Source organism: Cucumis melo, chromosome 6, assembly GCF_025177605.1.
Source record: "Cucumis melo cultivar AY chromosome 6, USDA_Cmelo_AY_1.0, whole genome shotgun sequence".
Classification (NCBI taxonomy): domain Eukaryota; kingdom Viridiplantae; phylum Streptophyta; class Magnoliopsida; order Cucurbitales; family Cucurbitaceae; genus Cucumis; species Cucumis melo.
Genome location: NC_066862.1, coordinates 28384276 through 28406271, shown reverse-complemented (window position 1 = coordinate 28406271; position 21996 = coordinate 28384276). Strand labels below are relative to the sequence as shown.

General features: G+C 31.3%; 1 protein-coding gene across 3 annotated transcripts; it reads left to right on the top strand.

Moving 5' to 3' along the window:
- The first annotated feature begins 10815 nt into the window (after positions 1-10815).
- Positions 10816-19444, top strand: LOC103490755 (lysine-specific demethylase JMJ13). 3 transcript variants are annotated; one of them, XM_008450425.3, is made up of 11 exons: positions 10816-11300; positions 12387-12774; positions 14282-14438; positions 14511-14730; positions 15147-15200; positions 15290-15369; positions 15538-15815; positions 15922-16317; positions 16609-17015; positions 17144-17383; positions 18298-19444. In XM_008450425.3, the coding sequence occupies exons 1-11, from the start codon at positions 11298-11300 to the stop codon at positions 18682-18684; spliced, it is 2610 nt and encodes an 869-aa protein (XP_008448647.1). In that variant the 5' UTR covers positions 10816-11297; the 3' UTR covers positions 18685-19444. The 3 variants fall into 3 exon arrangements, with proteins under 3 accessions (XP_008448647.1, XP_008448648.1, XP_008448649.1); XM_008450426.3 differs by having other exon boundaries at positions 10817-11300; positions 18301-19444; XM_008450427.3 differs by lacking the exon at positions 10816-11300 and adding an exon at positions 11936-12143.
- Positions 19445-21996: the final 2552 nt, after the last annotated feature.

Genomic DNA, 21996 nt, shown 5'->3' with positions numbered 1-21996 from the left:
TAGAGAACTTGACTCTTTCCATGTAAGATTCCTCTTTTGGAATCATCCATTGGGAATGTGACATTAGAATATGGCCTTCTTTAATAACTTTATTTTATTTTGTTTTTCTATACTTTCTTTTTTCTTTTAAATTTCTATTTAAGAACAATATGATTTGATTTGATTTGCTTGGATTCAACATCTAATTTTTATATCAATTAAAACTATATTTTAAAAAACAAATAAATAAATGGATAGAGAAAGATACTTTCATCCTCATGATTTCTCCTTTTATTATCTATTTTATTTGGGGGAAATAAACAAATATTATTAAAGTTAATAAACAAATTAAATCAAAAAGATCCATTGAGAATTTTCTTTATTCTGCTTTTTATTAGTTGATTTGTTTTGTAGTACATTTAGCTCATTATATTTAAAAAAATAAATAAATAAAAGAAAAATTACCGTTTTGTTTTCGTACACTTTTGGTTTTGATCTATTTTAGTCTCCATGCTTTTGAAATACCCGACGCTTTTATACTTTATGGAAGAAAACTCATGTTGAACTCACTTGGACAAGACCATATAACTTTGAATCATCATTTCGGTTTTTTATTAGACTTTGAAAAAGGGTTATATGATTAGAGAAAAAAAAACGATGATGTTATGATTAGAACTTTAAAATCTCATAGCAAATTAAAGGTACACTCCATTATACGTTAATAACTGTATCTTTACTACCATGAACATAATTTTAGTGACATTAATATTTCTCAAAAAAAAAAAATGAACTTATGCTATTGACCTCGATATATGAAGTTCAATCTCTCACCTTATATACTGTAAAATGAAAAAAAAAAGTTCGGTATTTACTTATTAGTGGATTAACGTTTTATACCAATAAATATACGTCACATCAATTCACGAGATAAATATAATACTTTAAGTCCCATTATTTGTCCTCTTTGAAAATTATGGACCACTGTTTTGAAGGATAAATTACAAGTTATATTTTTTTTGTATACTTTTTAAATGATATTCATAGTATAGTTTGAAAAAGTCTCAACATCAACCTTAAAGATTTATGAATTATATTAACGATATTGTTCTAAAAATTAAAATTTACCATCTCTTTTTATCTTTTTTTCCTTTAACAAATTAGTATAGATAAATAATTTTGATAATATGTGAAAGAAAATTCAATATCTAATCTTGAAGTCGATAAAACAAGTGTGATAGTTGTATTATGTTCGTAGACAAATTATTGAAAAACATGGTTATATATGTTAAAAAAAAAAAAAAAAAGGATTGTGTTTAGTAATTAAAAGACCATTTTTTGAATGTTATAAAATATATGCATAATGGTAATTTTTTTTGTGTGAAAATCAAACTTTCTTAGATGAAACATAAACAAAAACAACAACTTCAAAAGCGATAAAAGATAAAATCAGAGTAATTCAAAACTGTCACTTTTAACCAATAAAAGGAAAAAAAATAAAACCAAGAGGAATTGTCGGACATAATGCCATTAGTTGCTAGCATGAGTGCAACCCAATTAGCCTCATTGGAAATAATATAATATGTCCCACCTCCGAACAATAAAAGGAAGACATCTCACTGCAGATATCTTCAATCCAAATATATACCAAATTCAGTAAACGAATGATGTTGACCCTGAACCAGTTTAATAAGGCACAAGTCAATCTGAAGCCACCACAATCGAACCAAGACGAAGCTCATGTGCAAAACGAACGCTCTCAAGAAAAGCTAAAGATTCAACCAAGAAAGAAGAATAAACAGTAGTAAAACGTTTTATAAAGACATCCAACATATGTCCATCTGACGTAATAATCAAACAATGAATTAGATTCACTCTCAAATAAATAAACAAGCAAAATTAAATTCAATAAATTAAAAAGCTAAATATATACAAATGATTTGATTAGCACCTTGATATGATTTTAAAGTAAGTAAAGATAAGGTACAAATTGAAATTATCTTATTGTTAAGGACATTGACCTAACTCATGTCTTGTCCAAAGCTTTAATTAATGAACATTGTAAACTATGCAAATAATTGGAGTTGCATTATATAAGTTAATTAGGATTTAATTATTGCTAAAATAATTAATTGGACTTATACTTAAAAGAGTAGCACCCAACTCAATATAGATTCCAATTAGTATCCACATGCCCCAAAGAGATATCAAAGGGTGGACTTTCATAAGACTATTTCTAAAGTAACTTTTTAATGATGATTATTGATTTATAAAATAAAAGTTTCTCAAGTGTGTATATATATAAAAAAATATATGATGTTGAGTGGATTCAAAATTGAAATTATTCCGATGTGAAATAATTGGGTTTTTTTTTTCTTTCTCATTTTCATTTTTTGAAAATTTAATTTATTGGTAAAAATAAAAATTCATATGATTAATTGTGGGAGTACACTTTTAAGTAGTTTTAAATGTGACTTATTGAAATTTGGATTTAGTTAGTATTTGATTGTTTGTATTATAGAACGTTGCGTTTAGTTTATGAGGTTTGAATTTGATTTCTAATATGTCCATAAATTTTAAAATAGATTTTCTAAGAGGTTGAGTACAAAAATAAAAATAAAATAAAATCGAGCTCATTTAAAAGTTATAGGTTAGCCCATTAGTCATGTTGTTAAGCTAACTCTAGTAAGAGGTTGTTTCGGAGTCAATTTCAAGTCTCGAAAGTTAGATTTATTACTTAATTGAGACTTTTAAGAACTAAATAGAAACTAATATAATCCTTCGAGACAAAAAGTATTGGTTTTGAAAACTCACGATCAAATCGAAATAGAGTTAGAAATCAAGATACTAAAAACATGTTTTAGAAGTTACTCATTCGTGGAGCCATAGATTTTCAATAAAAGAATTCAATTTCATTTTTTAGAATTTAGATTCACTAATTTAAAATTTAAACATCTCCTTATTCCAAACGATACATAATTAAAATTTGTTTAAGATTCCAATAACAATGATCATATAAAGGGGTTAGTAAAATACAACAAAAATGTTACGGTCAACTTTATCGTTAACGACACTATTTCTAAACTTGTCCATATTCCAAACTTTGAGTTAGAAATACGACGTGTTATTCCGAGCTAAATAATGAGTTCGAGATATCTCAACACAAACTTTGAGTTGAAAACATTATTGTTGATTCGTTGAATCAAAAAGAAAAAAGAAAAAGGTTGGGGGCAACACAAAAGTATTTTAGGGAATTTATATTATGAACAATTTGAAATCTTGGCATTGCTTAAAAAGGGGTCACATTAACTATTTGAAAGCTTGATATCTCAACTGTTTATAGATAGAAGTCTACATCTTCAAAGTAGATTGATGTGAAAGTACTTTCAGCTATGACAGCCTATTCCTCTCTCTCTCTCTCTCTCTTGTTTGAAATAGCTTTGACTTGAAGTATGTAATGAAAATTTGTATGAATATATATATATATATATATAGGTCAAAGTACTTATTTTGGTATATGTATTTAATTTATTTTAATAGTTAACTATATATACATTCAAATATACAAAAGCAATCTACCATGTTTCCAAAAATTAGTTGCTTGTGGTGAAACTAAATTAAGATTAGCCTATTCATCTACGAGGTTGTATTTAGGGTAAGAAGTAAAATCGTAGAGTCTCGAAAATTGTTAATTTATGCATAGTAAGTGTTAATGACAAAAAAAATGTGTATGATTCAAATATCTCTATATATTGCTGTACTGAAAAAAACTTAATATAAAATTTAAATTATTCAAACTAGCAATAGTTAATTGTTTTAAGATTTATTAAAAATAGATAAACTAAACCTCGTCGTTTGAAAGGTAACAAAATTTGAATGTTTTAGCTATTGGCCACTTTTAAGTTTAAGCTTCGTTTTGAATTTGATCGATCAAATATAAAAATTAAAAAATTAAAAGAAGAAAAAAATGCATTTGTTTCCTTCTCACAAAGCAAAATAAAAGTGAAAATATATCGTGGTTGTTAGATTGTATTTGTGTTATAATGTGAATTATGTTCATTTAATTGAATTTTCAATTATTTTAAAAGAATTAAAATTTCAATTTTGTTAAACATATACGTGTTTACGAGAGACACTAAGTTTGGTGAAAGATTACGATAATTAATTAGTCAAAAGCATAATGAGTTTAGTTTAACGATAATTGACATTGACTTCTATCTTTAAAGTAGAGGCAAGCATGATATACTAAAAAATCGAGTTGATCGATTGGAAAAATTGAACCAACCGCCCAAAACTGACCAAACAGTCAACAATCGATTAGATAAAAGGAGGGATTCAATCGATGTTTTTTTTTTTTTAAAAAAAAAGAACAGTCAATGTCAATTTGAGGAAAATTCAATTCGACAACATTTAAAAATATCAAATGCTTAAACAGACCTAAGTCGGTTGGTTTATGCTCTTTTGTGGTCAAGATCGACTTAAATATTTACTAAATCAACCATAGTCGGTTTGGTAAGCACTTGTTTGAAAAATCGACTCTAACCGATTGCTTAACTTAAGGTATGAGGTTCGATCGTCGATTTTCATAAATTATCGAACTTATAGAAGAAAAATAATTGGCAATAGTTTTAAAAAATGAGATACATTATATGGAAAGTCTTGGGACACAATTTTTAATTATATCCCACTTGTATATGTTATGATGTTATGTACATAATACACTAACATTTGTTTTGGTTTATTACGTTAATAAACATCAAATAATTATTGTATAATGTTCGGAACATTATTGGGCAATGCTTCCATACTTTATTAAATTGAAGACAAATAAATAAATCAAAAGTACCATACATAAATAATTAAACTATTTTACAACCACCAACACTTTTTATTTAAAAAAAATACTCATAAAAGAAAAATAATCGTAAATGAAAAAAATAATTTAATGAATATAAAAATAAAAAACCAAATAATTATGAACATAATTTTACCTATTTAAATTTTATAATTAAGTTGATAAAAAGTATATATAACTTTCATTTTTTTTGTAAAAGATGCAAATTTTTAATTTCCACTTTGGGCAATTATTGAATTCAAACAAAATGTACAATGAACTTCCTTTTCCCTTTTATTAGTGTGCAATAAACTTTTTAAACATTATTATAATTTGATTATACATTGATTTAACTTTCAAACCATATCATCTATAGTCCTTTAAAATAAAATAATAATAACAACAATAATGTTGGTTCCAACCACTATGTGTTTACCATGAATAGTTTGAAAATTTGATGATATGGACATTGCTTAAATAACTTTGAAATATTGTATTAAATACAAAGTACATTGGGTACCAATTTAAATATGTAAAATTGACATAAATGTAAAACACTAATATATATATTTAGCATTATTTGAAATGATATTTTGGAAATAAATTATACAGAAGTACTTCTAACTATTTTGATGTCTTTTGAAATTCTCAAACAACTTTGATTTATAAAATTAAAAAAAAAAAAAAAAACATTGTAGGTGTAAAAATATATATGTTTATCTTAATTAACAAAAAAAAAAAATTACACCATAAAACATGAACTTAAATTGAAAATAAAAACAAAAAAAAAAAATATTACGAAATAGAGTCTTAAATTTTTATTTTATTTTTGTGTGTTCATATAAAGCTTATAAAAATTACTTATAGATATACATTTGCTTGTTCTATTAAAATATATATTGAATTAAAATCATTTCAAATATGAGTCGAGAAATTTGAACACGATACCTCTTTATCATTAAATCCATACATGTTTTGGTTAAGTTCATATTGATAATTGAAATAAAATTATTATTATTAATTTAACTATTTTTAAATAAAATTTAATTTCCAATAACTAAATTTAAGGCCATGGGAAGTATAAGAAAAAAAAAAGAACACTTTATCCAAAATTATAAGCTTGAAAAAAATATTATATTTCTTTTGAAAAAACCTCATCCGAAATAGATAGTTGTATCAATCAAACCCTTAAATTTAAGTAAACTTCAAATAAGAATTATCTAAATATTAATCGACTTAACGAAACGGAGTTTAAAAGTAATACGCTAATATTACGTTAATGAAAATTTAGAATTTAAATTGTTTATAATCCAAATCCAACTTAGGGGTATAATTAATAATTAAATTAAATTTAAAAAGAGAGAGAGAAAAAGGAAGAAGAAACGAAAATGAGAAATAGAGAAAGCAGAGGATCGGACGGTAGAGGAAGCGGGTGCAGAATCTTGGCAGTGCATCAGATCAGGTCATCAAAGTTTTCGAAATGTCAAGCAACAGCAACAAACTGATGCGGGTCCCACATTCTCTTTTTTTATTTTTTATATATATATATATATATATATATTATTTGATATATATATATATATATATATATATATATATATATATATATATATATATATTATTTGATATATATATATATATATTTTTTTTTTTTTGTTTCTTTTTTTAAAGGACATTTGGGACTCCCCCAATATATCCGGTTTGCCCCCGAAATGTAATGAAGGGTCTTCATGTGATTTCGTACCTTTCCCTTGGCATTTTCGTCAATTCCAGAACCTTCCAGAATCCCTTTCTTATTTACTACTTCCACCTCCCCCACACGCGCTTCTCCTTTCTCTCTTCCCTTCCTTTTTCACCATCCCACGTGTTCGTTTTACGCAGCGAGTGTCCTAATACTTATCTTACTCGCGACGTGGGGATTCTCTCATCGTCTCCCTTCAGTTAATTCGTTCACGCGATGGGTCCATCTTCTCAACGAAAACCAACCTTATCTCTCTCTCTCTCTATTACAAAACATTGTTTTATAAAATTAAATAAATAAATACCATAACTTCTTTTTTCAAATAAACATTTTTTTTCCATTTTTAAATTAAAGAATGTTAGAAAATATTTTTTAAATATAGAAAAACTTTCAAATAAATCATAATTTAAAATTTAATGTTAAAATGAAGTGAATTCTATTTAAAAATTAAATTTTAGTCTTTGAGATGGTTTGTTTTTAAAATAATATAATCAAAATGCTAATCATAAAATGAAAAAAAAGAACTAGAAACGTACGTTATATACATATGCATGCATGCGTATATATTCGAGAAAAACAATGGTAACAAAAAAGAAGATATATCGCCTTAGGGTGGAAAATATTGAAAATAAATGTATAAAAAAGACAAATCAAAATGATATTTAATACTTAATAGATTAATGGTATAATTGATAGTATCAAGAAACCAAAGAACAAATTCATCTTTCTAAAAAAACAAGGTGCCTTCTTTTTATTTAAAGTCTATTGGTTGGTTGGACAATATTAATTTAAGATGTACATTATTTTTTTTTATTTATATATTATATTTTGAAAAGTGACAACTCACTTCCACACCTAATATAAAATCCGACGACCAATTAATATTTACTCGAATAGAATATACTCATTTGAGTAAACCTTTCCAACTTGTTTGGAATAAACTTTTTTTTAAGAAAGTTTGAAAAGAAACGATTGGGTCAATAACCTTCGACTAATGTCATTTGGGATAGTCATGTATTGGTATAACCAATACAATTACCATAATATTGTGTTAATAACGTTCAGATCTTATTTGTATCAATATCATTAGTTACATGACCATTTACATAAATCGACGTGATAGTTCTAATAGAAACAGAATTTTTAAACAACCTTACTAATTATAACGGAACAGGTAAATGATAGTGTGTCATCGTGAGTATAAATCCCCTCGGTAATTGACATATAATGTATTTTTTGAGGTTGGATGTTTAGGTCCACCTACTTAAGTTTATTGTTCTAAACAATGAAAGATGTTTTTTTTTTTCAACAATTATTATTATTTTCATATAGTTGAAGTTTATTTTGTTGACTTTTTATTTAACTTGTTAGTTTGAATCGGTTTTTTTATATGTCGACCTATCTTTCGTCTTTATATGTTTGTTGAATTATAAAATATCTTTTTTCTTATCGTAACTTGATGATAAATAATTAAAGTTAGCCTTTTCATTTTCTAAAATGTCGATTTATGCATTGAATATCAAATTTGAAAAAGAAAAAAGAAAAGAAAAAAAAAAGGCATTAGGTGCATTATAGTTAAATATGTTGAATTATATTAATTAATGAATTGGTACATATTTTTGTACTTGAAGTGTGGACTCTATTTAATGTAGTTATTGATATTTGAAAAGTTTTGACAACACCCTAACTATATGGCAATTGGTTATAAAAACATCATTGTGTCTCAACTAAATGTCAATATAACAAATAATAAAGTTTCACAAAGTGTTTGGCTTATAGTTTAAAATAGATATTAAAACCTTTAGCTCAACAATCCAAAAAACCAAGAGAGAGAGGGAGGGAGAAAAAAAATTATACAACAAAATTTCCCTTTTGTTACATAGTTCACCGACTTATTTTAAATCATACTGTATTCTATTATTTTGATTCAGATAATTTTTTTCTTTAAAAAGGAAAGTAAATAAATTTGTGTTTAGACCAAAATTACTAATCTAATATTGATTTAAGATTGCAAGACGGTAAAAAAATTGCGTTAAGTCAATTTATGATCTTGGAGGCGAGACAACCTTGTTTCTATATAGAGTTAGTAGAAAATTTATGGTAGATTATATTCACTAAAAAAAGCCTAGAATCAACCCTAGGGGTTTGATAGGGTCATTCCATGGGTAATTTGGAATAAAGAAACCTAAAATCGTTAAATCAAGGAAAGTTCAAAACAATCTCAAATGACTTTAGGGGATGATTTAGAATCCAAAATAACCCTATAGGCTTATTAGAGCCATTTCTTGGATTATTATATAGAGATTACTAACCTAAAAACTTTTAAGAGAAGGAAACTCTTAAATCAAGTGACGAGTTTGATGGGTTGTTTTAAATAACTTGGAAAAGCAAAAGTCATCCTTTGAATTTTAACATCTAGTAGCCAAAAAGTCACATATGCACATCATATGGGGTCGAAGTTATCAGAGAGACAATACTCCTAAGTCTAGACCAATCAAGACCAAACTCGCATTTGTTCTTAAAATCCCAACTAAGGAGTTAAGGCAAGAATCATGAGCTTGGAATGGTAGATTGTTAAATATAGGGGTGATCATCGGGTTGGTCGGAGTTGATTTTTTGATAAAACCAATCATGAACCGACCATAGTTAGTTTAATAAATTTTCAAATCGACCTCGACCTCGATGAGTTTCGGTCGTTCGGTCGATTTAACACTTAGAAATACTTTTTAAAAATTCTCGATTTGAAACTTTTTAAAATCGAGCCCGACTGGCCTCTCGTTGTTCGACCGATTGACTTTGGTTTAGTTAGTCGGCTCGGTTTTTCAGTTGATCATGCTCATCCCTAGTTAAATGTAAGAACAAAATATGGAAAGTCATGTAAGGAAAAGGGCGAGACGAGTGGCTTTGTTGGGTCAAATGGCCAAACTTGTCCTATTTTGAGACCTCAAAGACCGAGGGCGAGGTGATTTCCACCACTAAAGACCAACTTCTTGTGGACCACGATCAAGTCCCAGTGGATGACCAAATTTGCACTACCTAACCACTTTTAGTATTGGAACCCTACTTGTTGACTTAAGCATCAAAAGTTATGTGGTATGCACCACATAGTTTTATTATTATTATTATTTTACATGCAATCTTTCTTTCCCACAATTATAATTTTGCTGAGGGCATGAGAGTGTGAAGCGAGCCCTCTTATCCGAAAGTCACACGTTGCGCATCTCAAATCATCAAAGGAAGGTTGTTGATATACTGATCAAATTACAATAGCAGTGGAAGATTCAAACTATAAACCCGATGATCACATTCATATGTAAACTAAGTGATGGTTGCTCGAACATAAACTAATTTATCATATATTGAAATAATAGGACTAAATTATATAACACATATATAATTAAACAACTTCAATTTAAAATTTACGTCAAATTTACTAACACGTAATCAAAATTAATATCATCGTAACGAGATACCATCGATGGATTAATCATAACGGGTCTTGTTAAAAATGTAATTGGATTACACATGACTATGTTTACTTAAACATGTTGCAAACATAATGTAATTGTAATCAAAACGGTTAACTCGACATTGCACGACATTACTATTTTCTTTTTGTTACCGTATCGTCTAGGGTTAATCAATAATACTACAATAGTAATAGAGACAAATTCAAAGTTTGATGTAACAATATCCCCTATTTAATTCTAAATAACTTTCAAACACAATTAGATCGATCACTACCAGCTCAATCCACACTCTTTCGATCAAGATCGATGAATTACCTTTTTAGACATGGTGTTAGATGCTAAAATGTTGATTGGATGAAGGTTTTGAAGGAATTTTTTAAATTTAGTTATTTATTCATTTTTTACTTTTAACCTTGGAAAAGACCCAAATAGGGCCATGAAGAACGAAAAGGTAACGAAATAATTAAATAGTAAATAGTAAATAATTGTAGGGGTAAAAAGGTAAAAAGGAATCCTCATAAACGGTGAGCAACAGAAACTCGGACGGAGAAAAACGCGTTTCGGCTTTTGGGGGGGGGGGGGGTTTGGTTGAATTGAACCACCTAACAACAACCACTTTCCTTCACACTTCTCTCTCCCTTACAATTTTTATATTTTATTTTTATAATATAATATTTATAAACAAAAAAGAAATAAATAAAATATTTATATATTTTTTTTATTGGGAGTTAGTTTACTCATTAAAGCGTTAATATTCCTGAGGTATAAAAGTATAAATTATCCTCTTCTAGCAACTTTTTTGGTTTTCTAAGCCTTTCGCTCCTTTTTCCTCTCTTTCATTTTCTACTGTTCTCTCCCTCCAGTTTCTCTCTCTCTCTCTCTCTCTCTCTTCCTTTCTTCTCTCTCGCCGGTGAATCTCCTTTTTCCTCTCGCCGGAAAAGTGCTCGCCGTCTCCGACCACCGCCGTCTACGACCCTAGGAGATTCTCTCTTTATTGCTGCTTGCGTGTTCTTGTCGCTTTCCTCTGATTCCGCTCCGGAACCTCTGGATCTCTGAATCTGACAGCGGTTCTTCTTCTTCTTCGTCTCTTTCGAGAATGTGGTCCGCTTTCTCCTCCTTTCGTTCTCGCGCTTGATGGCTCCTGCTTGTACCGTGATCTAGGGTTTCGGTTTCTGGATTTTCGATTTGTTTTTACTTTTTGCTCTGCGGTGGTGTTGTTTCGGCGAAGCGAACGAAGACGGAGGCGTGTAAGAATAAGACGCTGTTTCGGGATGAGATGGTACGCATTTCGGTTTTTTCGTTTTTGGATTTTTTTTTGTTTTTTTGTTTTTGCTGAATACAAAATTATTTCGTGTTCGGTTTGAACTTTGACGAATTTATCTTCTTATGTTTTACTTTTCAGATCTAGTACATTGTTCTTGTTTTGCATCATTTTTGTAATTTTTTATAAAATTATTTTTTGTTATTTGCTTTCCTCTGTGCTCTTTGTTTTTACGAGGTCAAAGAGTTGATTTCTGGTCGTCGAATTTGTATGATTGGAGAATTCGTCGTTGGATTTCTGCCTACAATTTTTTGCTGTAATACCGTTTCCGTTGACTTATTTTCGTTGTTTTGGCGTTAATATTTTCGTTCATGTATTGTCACGGGTCGAAATTTTCATTTTCCTCATCGGCACTATTTATCCTGAAATCGTTGGTTACTGTTACACCTTCGTTGAGGAGGAAGATTTGACTTTGTTATCTCAAGAGAGTCTTGTTCGTTGTATCAGTTAAATTTCTTATTCAAATGATACGGCGACGAGTTTTTTGTGCAAATATGGCGGAATTGAAGATTTTTGGCTAATTCGATTTGTTAGGACCATGCTATATTTTTCTTTAAGATTATTGAAAGTCTGTGGAAATTCGTTGAGGTATATGAATGAATAATGTTACCAAGCTAGTTACGGTTCTTTGACTTTCATAATATCGTCAAGTCGGTACTTCCTGGTGGCTAGTGATATCTCTATGTTGAAGATGAATGCGTAGGTTGACCTCCTGGGGTTTATGAGATGTATTCCGATTTGTAGCAACCTAATTTGCATGCATTGGATTATGGTCAGACGCATTGCCGTCACTTTCTTGCGGTAATTTGATGCTCGGCGACTTTTACTTGAAAAGAGTTCCTCTGCTTTGAAAGTTTGAATTGCCTAGCTGAATATTATATTGAAGTTTGGACCAAACTACTTCCTTAAATTTATACGAATTTCAGTCGATTTGAATTTTTTTATTGATCGAGAGGGGCTTGTACCTTCATTTAATTCATTCTATTAGTATTTTATTTTCCTACATATGATAATAACTGTGTCTGACACGTTGGCTTTTGACAGGTGGAGGGAAGAATTTGTTCATCGAGAGAGGATAGAAATGGGTTAGCTCTTCTGAAGCTTAAGAGGCTTCAGTCAACAAATTCTGAAACTGCCAACAAAACTTCAGCTGTCAAGAATATGATGAATAGAAGTGGAGGTGATGCTTTAAGGGCCTCAACTCCTTGTGGTGTGAGATTACTTGGTGGCAATGCAGAAACCTTTTCCCGTTCAAGTGGCATGTCACATGAGAGGGATGTCTTTTCAAAAAGGAGAGTAGACAAGTTTGAATATGATGATTTAGAGTGGACTGAGAAGATTCCAGAATGCCCCGTGTATTCTCCGTCAAAGGAGGAATTTGAGGATCCTTTGGTCTATTTGCAAAAGATAGCTCCTGAAGCCTCGAAATATGGTGAGATACTTGCTTCCTCCCTCTGGATTGTAAACGCCTGACCAGCTATCATATTTGATTTTGGCTTAGAAGTTGCTTTGACCTTTGAAGTCCGACCTTCGTATGCATGAAATGTTTTCATGGAAAAATATGCTGTCTTGTTTTGCGTGATGAAATGATGCCTCTTATAGTTTTATTGGAAGAATGGAACATAACATTTTGTTGTGCGCAAACAAAAAACATCATTTAAAATTTGATCACCAATCACACCTATTGGGTATGGGTGGATTAGATTTTCATGTAATTAATGCCACAAAACCATTTTTTTTCATGCTACAATCGAAATTAAAAAGGGTCCGTTCTGTCTTCTTGGAATTGATGGTGGGAATAATTAAATACTCAGTGACTCAGTATGCAGTTGGATACGGGAAGAGCTAAGGAAGTTTTTGAAATTTGGAATGCCACTTGAGCCAAAAATATGTCGAGAAGCTTATTTGTCTCACCTGATTATGTCAAACAGTGCCTTTTAAATTGCCATGTGCATTAACACTTGAGCAGTTGTGCTTAATTACGAAGTGCGAAGCATAACACATTTGTGAGGCTCGTGTATAATGAAAAGAAAATGGAAGACAGAAGTTATGCATGAGGGTTTTGTCAGTGAAGGTGTTTGAAAGCATACAAGCAACTCTGTTATTAGCCTTTTAAAAGAAAAAAAGAAAATGGTAAAAATAACCTCTTGGAACACAGCCTAATGGTGCGCAATACCACCAAGGCATCACGTGGATTCTTTTCTTTTTGACATTTTTGGTTTATTGCTTGATTATTTACCAAGATTTCTCTTACTGCTGCTAATGTTGTTTACTTTGTTGCTTATGCGATTATTTTGGCTACTTTGTGCACCATCTATCTCCATCCCTACCAACATTTGTAGTTAGAAATTATTCTGATATAAGTTTCTCAGATTGGTGATCATTGAATCTGAAACCCTAATCCTACAAGGTTAGTTGTCACATTTTAGGATCCATATGTAGGCTAACTTTTCTTTGGAGAATTTGGTCTCTCAGCAATTGGCACATTCCTCTTCAGCCAAGTTAGTTCGTTTCGCTGATGGTCTTGTTAGGTGGCTGATAACTATTATTTTCTATCTGGAAGTAAATTCATATAATATATGTATAACATTTAAACATGTGTACATTCTTTTGTGATCATTTCCTATAAATGCTTATCAATTTAAGAGATAGTTATGTGTAAATATTTTGTATCTTTTGATTTAATGCAATTATATAGATTGGAAGTATAGGCTCGATGTTCAATCCTAAACCAATGATAGAGATCACTGAAAGCTGTCTGGGTTCCAAATGTTTGCAAATTCTCGAAACCATTTTCTTTTTGGACTTCTTTCCCAGCATATTATCATCTTTTTTGTCTTTTGCAGCTTTTCAACAAAAAAAAGAAAAATCATCTTTATTGTTCTATGTGTTGGCTAATGTGACTGATATTTACTTTCGCTACTAAACTGAACTTTCAGGCATATGCAAGATTGTTTCCCCACTGATTGCTTCTGTTACTGCTGGGGCTGTATTAATGAAGGAGAAACCAGGGTTCAAGTTTACAACGAGAGTGCAACCTTTTCGTTTTGCTGAATGGGATACTGATGACCAGGTTACCTTTTACATGAGTGGAAGGTGAGAATTCTTTGCGTACACATGTAATTTGGATTATATGTCTGGTACTGAATACGTAACCTGTCATTTTAGGAACTATACATTTCGCGATTTTGAAAAAATTGCGAACAAGATATATGCTCGTAGATATAGTAGTTCTGGATGTCTACCTGCGTCATATATGGAAAAGGAATTTTGGCGTGAAATTGCTTGTGGGAAGACAGAAAGTGTTGAATATGCTTGCGATGTTGATGGTAGTGCGTTTTCATCTTCTCCATCTGATGAGCTTGGGACAAGTAAATGGAATTTGAAGGTCTTTCTCTTTCTTTGTGTTTGCTATACGGCAAAAGGAATCTAAACAAGAAACCAATTAATTAGGATATTTGTGAGTCTGTGACGTATACATATCTGTAGAAGAGTTGATACACCTTGAAACAATCATCAAATTTTGTTGCTAAAGCTCACTCCCAAGTCTTTCTATGGCATTTTTCCAAAGATAAAGGTCTTCGTTTTACTGTAGGACTTTCATAGCCTCATCTAATCTCTGGTCTCTGGCCACTTAATTTCAATTGCATGTTTCTGTACTTCGCAACGAACTTCAGGAACATTTAAGAAAATAAAAATGGTCAACAAAGAATTTCACCCTATGGAAGTAACATTTGAAGTTGTTGATTCGTTTGTCTCCTGAATGTCTGTTAGCTTATTATTGTATGTTTCCTTTTTTTCCAGAACCTTTCACGGCTACCCAAGTCCATATTGCGCCTTCTGGAAAATCCAATACCGGTAGGGTGGTTACCTTATATATGGTGCATCATCATGTAACATGCTAGCACTTCATGTGTTAATGTATCTTTTATTGGTACCTATAACAGGGAGTAACGGACCCCATGCTTTATATTGGAATGCTGTTTAGTATGTTTGCTTGGCACGTGGAGGATCATTATCTATACAGGTAGGTGTGCTGATATTACCGTTTTAGGAGATCAGATAACTTTTGGTTTGTATTATATTTTTCAGTTTTTCTGGCACCCACAGTTTTATGTTTGTAGTTTTGAGCTACTAAGTGACACCTTCTAGTTTCTGCTAGTCCTTCACCAAGTCAATTATGTACTTGTTGCAGTATTAATTATCATCATTGTGGGGCATCTAAAACTTGGTATGGCATTCCTGGTCAAGCAGCTTTGCAGTTTGAAAATGTGGTCAGGGAGCATGTATACACCCGTGATATCTTATCAACTGGTGGAGAGGATGGAGCATTTGACGTTCTTCTGGGGAAAACGACGTTGTTTCCACCAAGTATTTTGTTGGATCATAAGGTGCCTGTATACAGAGCTGTCCAGCAACCTGGAGAGTTTGTAATTACCTTCCCCAGAGCATATCATGCTGGATTCAGTCATGGTAAGACATTTTAGACTACGGTTTTTCTGATCATTGTCATGTATTATGATTGATGAATTGAATATTTATCATCCTTCTAATATCCCCCCTCCTTTCAAATGCACAGGCTTCAATTGTGGTGAGGCAGTGAACTTTGCGATGGGTGATTGGTTCCCCTTGGGAGCTGTTGCCAGTCAGCGTTATGCACTCCTAAACAGGATGCCTCTAATTCCTCATGAAGAGCTTCTATGTAAAGAAGCAATGCTTCTCTACACAAATTCAGAATTTGAAGACCCACATTATGCTTCTGCAGAGTTAGCCTCTCATTATTCTATTAAGACTTCTTTTGTAAGTATGATTCGCTTCCAGCATCGTGCCCGATGGACATTGATGAAATCAAGAACATGCACTGGTGTATCACCAAATCTTCATGGAACCATACTATGCAGCTTATGCAAACGTGACTGCTATATATCTTATATCAACTGCAGTTGTTATGGACATCCAGTGTGTCTTCGTCATGGTATGCTCATCTCATCTCACTTGTTGGCTTGATTAATTACTGGATGAGTATTCATTTAGCTTGATTATCCTCTATTTTGATTGTTATTTTCTTTTTCATAAATGTATATTTATGAACTCTTAAAATTTATGCAGTATGTGGATATATCAGCATTTTGATTTTGTAGAATTACCCCGAAAAAATGACAAAATATTGAAGATGTTTGAAATAATTAGGTTAAAAAAGCATTTCTTATTTATGTGAAACGTTTTATGCTTTTGATTGTTACTGATTACTTGCTTTCTGATCCAGATATCAAATCTCTGAACTTCTCATGTGGTAGCAACCGCACACTCTTCTTGTGTGAGGATATTTTAGATATGGAATCCGCAGCTAAGAAATTCGAGCAGGAATGTGGAGGCCAAACTAATAATGTTGAACTATATTCTTATCCTCTGTTAAATTTATTTAAGGGAGCTGATTCGGATGGATACGCTACTTATTGCGAAATAGAAGTGCAGTTGGATTCTGAATTTACTGCTGCAGCTGCAGCGATTTGTCGTTTGGGAGAAAATGAGTGTGTTTCCAGTAGCCAGCCTACACAGAGTTGTATAACTGAAAACCATAGACCTGAACCATCAGATCTTTCTCTCTCTTGTGAAGCGTCAACTCTTTGTTCAGTTGTAGACTATAATGAAACATTGTCCACCACTAGCCATGTAAGATCTGATTTCGAGCTCAACTCATCCATTTTTGTTACATAATTGTGTCCGTCGAAGTGAATTTGTGATCAGAATACCCATGTTATGAATATTAAAGAATAATGATTGTATTATTTCTCGAACAGGTACCAAGAAATTCAAGTTTTGAGCACTCTTCTGAGATTTCTAACCGTGTACTTGAGTCATCACGTAATAATTGCTCAAGTTCACCTCTAGGCAGTGTACGTGCATCGGAGCTAACCACTTTAGTAGATCGAGAAAGTGATGATTCTGATGCAGAAATTTTTAGGGTCAAGCGTCGCCCGCTGAAGCTGGATAAAAAGACTGGGAGTGATGCCACGTGTTTAAAGCAGTTTGCTGGCCAGGTACTGTTGTCTTAGCCATCTTCTGGTCATGGTTGATTTATTCTGGGAAAATTTTGGGTTTGTTTGCATGTATTTCCTGAAAATTAATTACAATAAAATACCCATGATCTTTGCTATTTACTTTTTCAAAGTTGCCATGTTACCCTTGAGTCCTTTCACCCTTCATAAACATTTCAAAACCGCCCATAAAGTAGGAATTTGTTTGAAGCTTGATATAAATTGGGACTAGGAACGATGTTGCAGTGATCATAAATGGAAACCGAGACTTGGACACTGCCGCATTATTACAGATCACGTCGCAGGTCCCAATTTCTGTCCAAAATTCTAATGGATTTCTTTTTCGAGGGTCTGGTTTTTATATGTTTATGAAAGGTCAAATGACATCATTGGAACTTTTGAAAGAAAAAGAATATTTTTCGAATAACTTGGTGCTTGGGATTTCCCCTTGATTTTTTTATAAACAAAGAATGTTTTTTATTATTATTTTTCGATTATTATTTTTCTTCAAGTTTTGCTTGTATGTACTTTTTCAGACGACTTTTTGAAAAAGTACTTTTTGTATTTTTCATCTTTTACTCTTTTTTTTTTGTGCAGACAATAATAATTTAACACCATTCTTCATCATTTCAGAGTTCATACTAACAATTTATTTATCAAGCATTTAGCAAAATACTTGAAAATATTCAACACGAGGACTCAGTAGAAGTAATTTTAAAATTGTCAAAATTACTTTTGTCATGCTCAAAATCAATATCTTTAATCACTCAATTTAACATTTAATTTTACCCTTTGAAAAAGTATCACTCCCAAACATGGCTCAACTGTATTCTAGAACCTTGTGCACATATTGCTATAGTGGCACAATATTTTGAATTCTTTCTGAAGTTTTGGATATATGTGTTCATCATTGTTAGCAGGATGGCCGCAAAAGATTGAAGAGAATCCAAACAAATGGGAACTCTGAGCAACTAAAGCCATCGGATTGCCATGGAACCAACAAATCACGTTATAAATTCTACCCTTCTACTGCTCATAAAGACTCTGCAGAAAGTGATGCAATTGAAAAGTGCAGCAGGGGAAGTATCAAGTGCCAGAGATTCAGCAATGAGAAGTTAATGAATAGACAGCGCGGCTTCGAACTCAACAACCGCAGAAGGGAACGGTTTCAGCATGAGTTGGGAAAGCCCAAAAGGGTTCATCATCCACATCCCTCTATGGAAATTGGGCCTAAGCGTCTCAAAATCAGAGGCCCAACATTCAGTGGCCCAATACCAGATCAGATTGATTCCAAATGGGCCTAAAGTGGGCTGTGGTGACCTTGCCTCTCTCTCTCTCTCTCTCTCTCTCTCTCTCTCTGTACAGCAGCATATCATAGAGCCTGACTTTGCTAATCTTATTCTTCACTAATGGGGGGTCTAACAACACACACCATGGAAAAGCCATAATAGATGATTTGATGATGAACTTCTGGGAGCAGTGACACAACATTTAACCTAGATTGCAACATTTTAACATTCTTTGTGCAGGCCTTAAAAAATCGAGGCCATTAGCACACACGGGTGGTGATGATGATTCAGATTCTTCAAGGCAACCCAAGTCGGTACTGGGCCATTTATCCCGCCGTCCTGGGACAACCTTTGCTGCAGCTCTCTGCTTTAAGCAGGTAGATGGTTTAGTCAATTTGATGTTTAGTTCTTATTTTTCTTCTCACTTCCATTTTTGTGAGGTAAGTGGGGATTCCCACATACTTCATTTGAAAAAAAAAAAAAAGAAAAAAAAACAAAAAAGAAAGAAAGATATATAGCTCTTGCTGCTTCCATTTTCACGTTCTTTATTCTTTCTGTAGCAATGGGTACATGTACTACCTTGGACTACTCGAATAAAATACAAAGAAGTTTCTTCTTTGTCACTTGTGGGTAACAACACTTAGATAGAATCTAGACACGAACAGCTAGGTTTCTTCTTTCCTTAATCCATTTGAATTGGTAAAGAATGTGAAGAATATTAACTGTTATTTGAAATGATGCAGAGAGACGCAATTTTTTGGGTCTCATATATATATATATATATTCTTGTGGGGGCAAAAGGCAAAGCGCTATGCTGCTGCTCCCAGTCCCAGGTAAAAGACACATCTGAATGAGTGGTGATATTATTTTATTCTGTTTTGAAAGGATGGTTATGTGGGACAATACTATCCCCCACCCACAAATCATTTCCATTCCAACCTTTTTTTTTCTCTTCTTTCCTAAAGATAAAAAGAGAATATATATTGGTTTGAATGGTGGGAAGGTATAAAATAAAACCATTATTTTTTTAGAATGAGAAAGGAACCTTTTTCTTTTTCTCCTTTTGAAAATAACTTAGTTCAGTTATGGGGAAGTTTAGTCCACCATCTTGAATTTTTTGGCTTCACCTTGAAATTTATACTTCCCATAATAAAGAGATCTGAAATACATTTGGTGATTTTTCTCATCAAGTGAACAGTTGGTGTGGGAACCAAGGGTTTATTTATATATTGGGTCATGAATTTGTCCGTATAAAGCCAAGTACACGTCTTAAGGGTTGTGAGCTTTGTTCAATGACAATTGACGTGACCTTTTTAGAGATTTGAAGTTTTTTATTCCCATAAGAAAAGCTATTAATTAAGACGTTAAAAACAAAAATTAGGTTAAAAATCACTTTTCAGTCCAAAACTTTCTTAAAAACAATAATTTAGTCGGTGTCTTGTAGTGTAACAATTCAGTTCTTGTACTTTAAAATTTATAACGTTTTTGTTCCTATTGTGTAAATAAGTGTTACTGTTAGTCAGATCTCTTGCTTAAATAAATTGGCAAAGTATTTTATGGACTAAAATTGTTATTTTTTAAAGGTTTAGGGACAAAAACTGTATTGTTTTGTAGTACTGAAATATGATTACATATCTTTGGAATTTCTAATTTTAAGCAATTAGATATGTGTGAGATATAGATGAGGCTCGAGTTAGATTGGATTCAGGTTTAATTTAACCAATGTTCAATTTAATAAATTCTTGGAACTTTTGATCGTGTTTAGAAAGTCCTATCAGCATAGGTTTGTGAGATTTAATACGATGTCTTTAGTTAAGGTTTTGTGTGTTATCTTAACCCTTAGAACAACGTAGGAATTGAACTAAACTACACTTGTGTTTAACCACAAATTTTATTATAAAATAAAGACGAAACGGAAAAGAAAAAAGACAATATGTAATGGTTTCTTTTCAAAGAGATCTTGCGTGTATCTTTCACTAATTAACTTATTCCTTTTTCATATATATAAGTTCTTTTCTCGTAGATTTATTGGATACGTAATTTGAGGTAACCAGCTTTTGTACTAGAAGTCTTTGCAAAAGATTCAAAATGTTTCCTCTTTTATTTTTGTTGTTATCTTTACTTTATTTGCTTAAAATGTTGGCATTCCATCACTTTGCCAACTAGCTTTTTTTGTATTTAATTTAATAAAAAAAAAAAAAGAAACAAAAGAAAGAAAATCCTATAATCCTACCATCAGTCAGCAACACTATGATCTCTTTTAAAAGTTCTTTCCTTTCCTTTTTCCCCCCTTCAAAATTATTCACAATTTTCAACAAATTATTCTTCTCTTTGATTATCTCGTATGCTATTTTTAAAAGTAGCAATTTACAATATTTTGGAAAAGTATCAAATAATAATTAAGTGGCTTCTACTATTTACATTTTCCCACTTTTTGTTTGCATCCTCATTTCTGGCTAAGATTCGATAGCAAAACAGTTGGGCTCGTCTTGGACCTTCCATTTCAAGGCCCAATATTACACGAAAGCCCATTTAAGCAAGATTCTCTCTCTACCTCTCGTCTCACTTTTTTTTTTTTTTTTTGATAATTTACATTTTAATTAATTATTTTAAATGTTATTTCACATAAGCTTTCAACTTAAATTTATAATTTTGTTTTCTATAAGATTGTTTACTAAACATATATATGCTTTCAATTAATCAATTTGAGAAATATCCTAAACATGCACTATCACATTTAATTTTTAAAGAACAAATATGAAAATGGAAAATTTATCTAGGAGTATTCATTGATTTTGAAATCTTCTTAAATAAAGAGCAAAGTTTAAAACTTAAATTAACTTGTAATTGAAAAGGTGATTTTAATTAAAAAGTGATTTTAACTGTTTCTTTTCTTATCAATCTTTTCCAACACTCAAAATGGTTAAGATTTCTTTATTATTATTTTTTTTTTGTGTACTTACTAATCACTTTTAATGTTTTCCAAAGTAATTTCAAACATGCCCAGATGAGTCGTTTTTTGTTTTTGTTTGACTTTTTTAAATGTCGTTTATCCTACACAAATGTTTAAAAAAAAAAAAAAATGAAAGTTGATCACTAAATCAAATTTTTGAAAACCAAACTTACGAAATCTGTTGAATCCACAAAAGATCCCACCAAATTCGATTAAAATGGATTGAAATTGACAAATTTTATTCCACCAAATCCACCGAACTTTTCTTGGTTTCATGCTTTAAAAACCTAATGTACTCATCCACAAATAAGGCTAAAGCCAATTAAGTTGATTCAGTTTATTTATTCTTTTTCATATTATAGTAATAATAATAG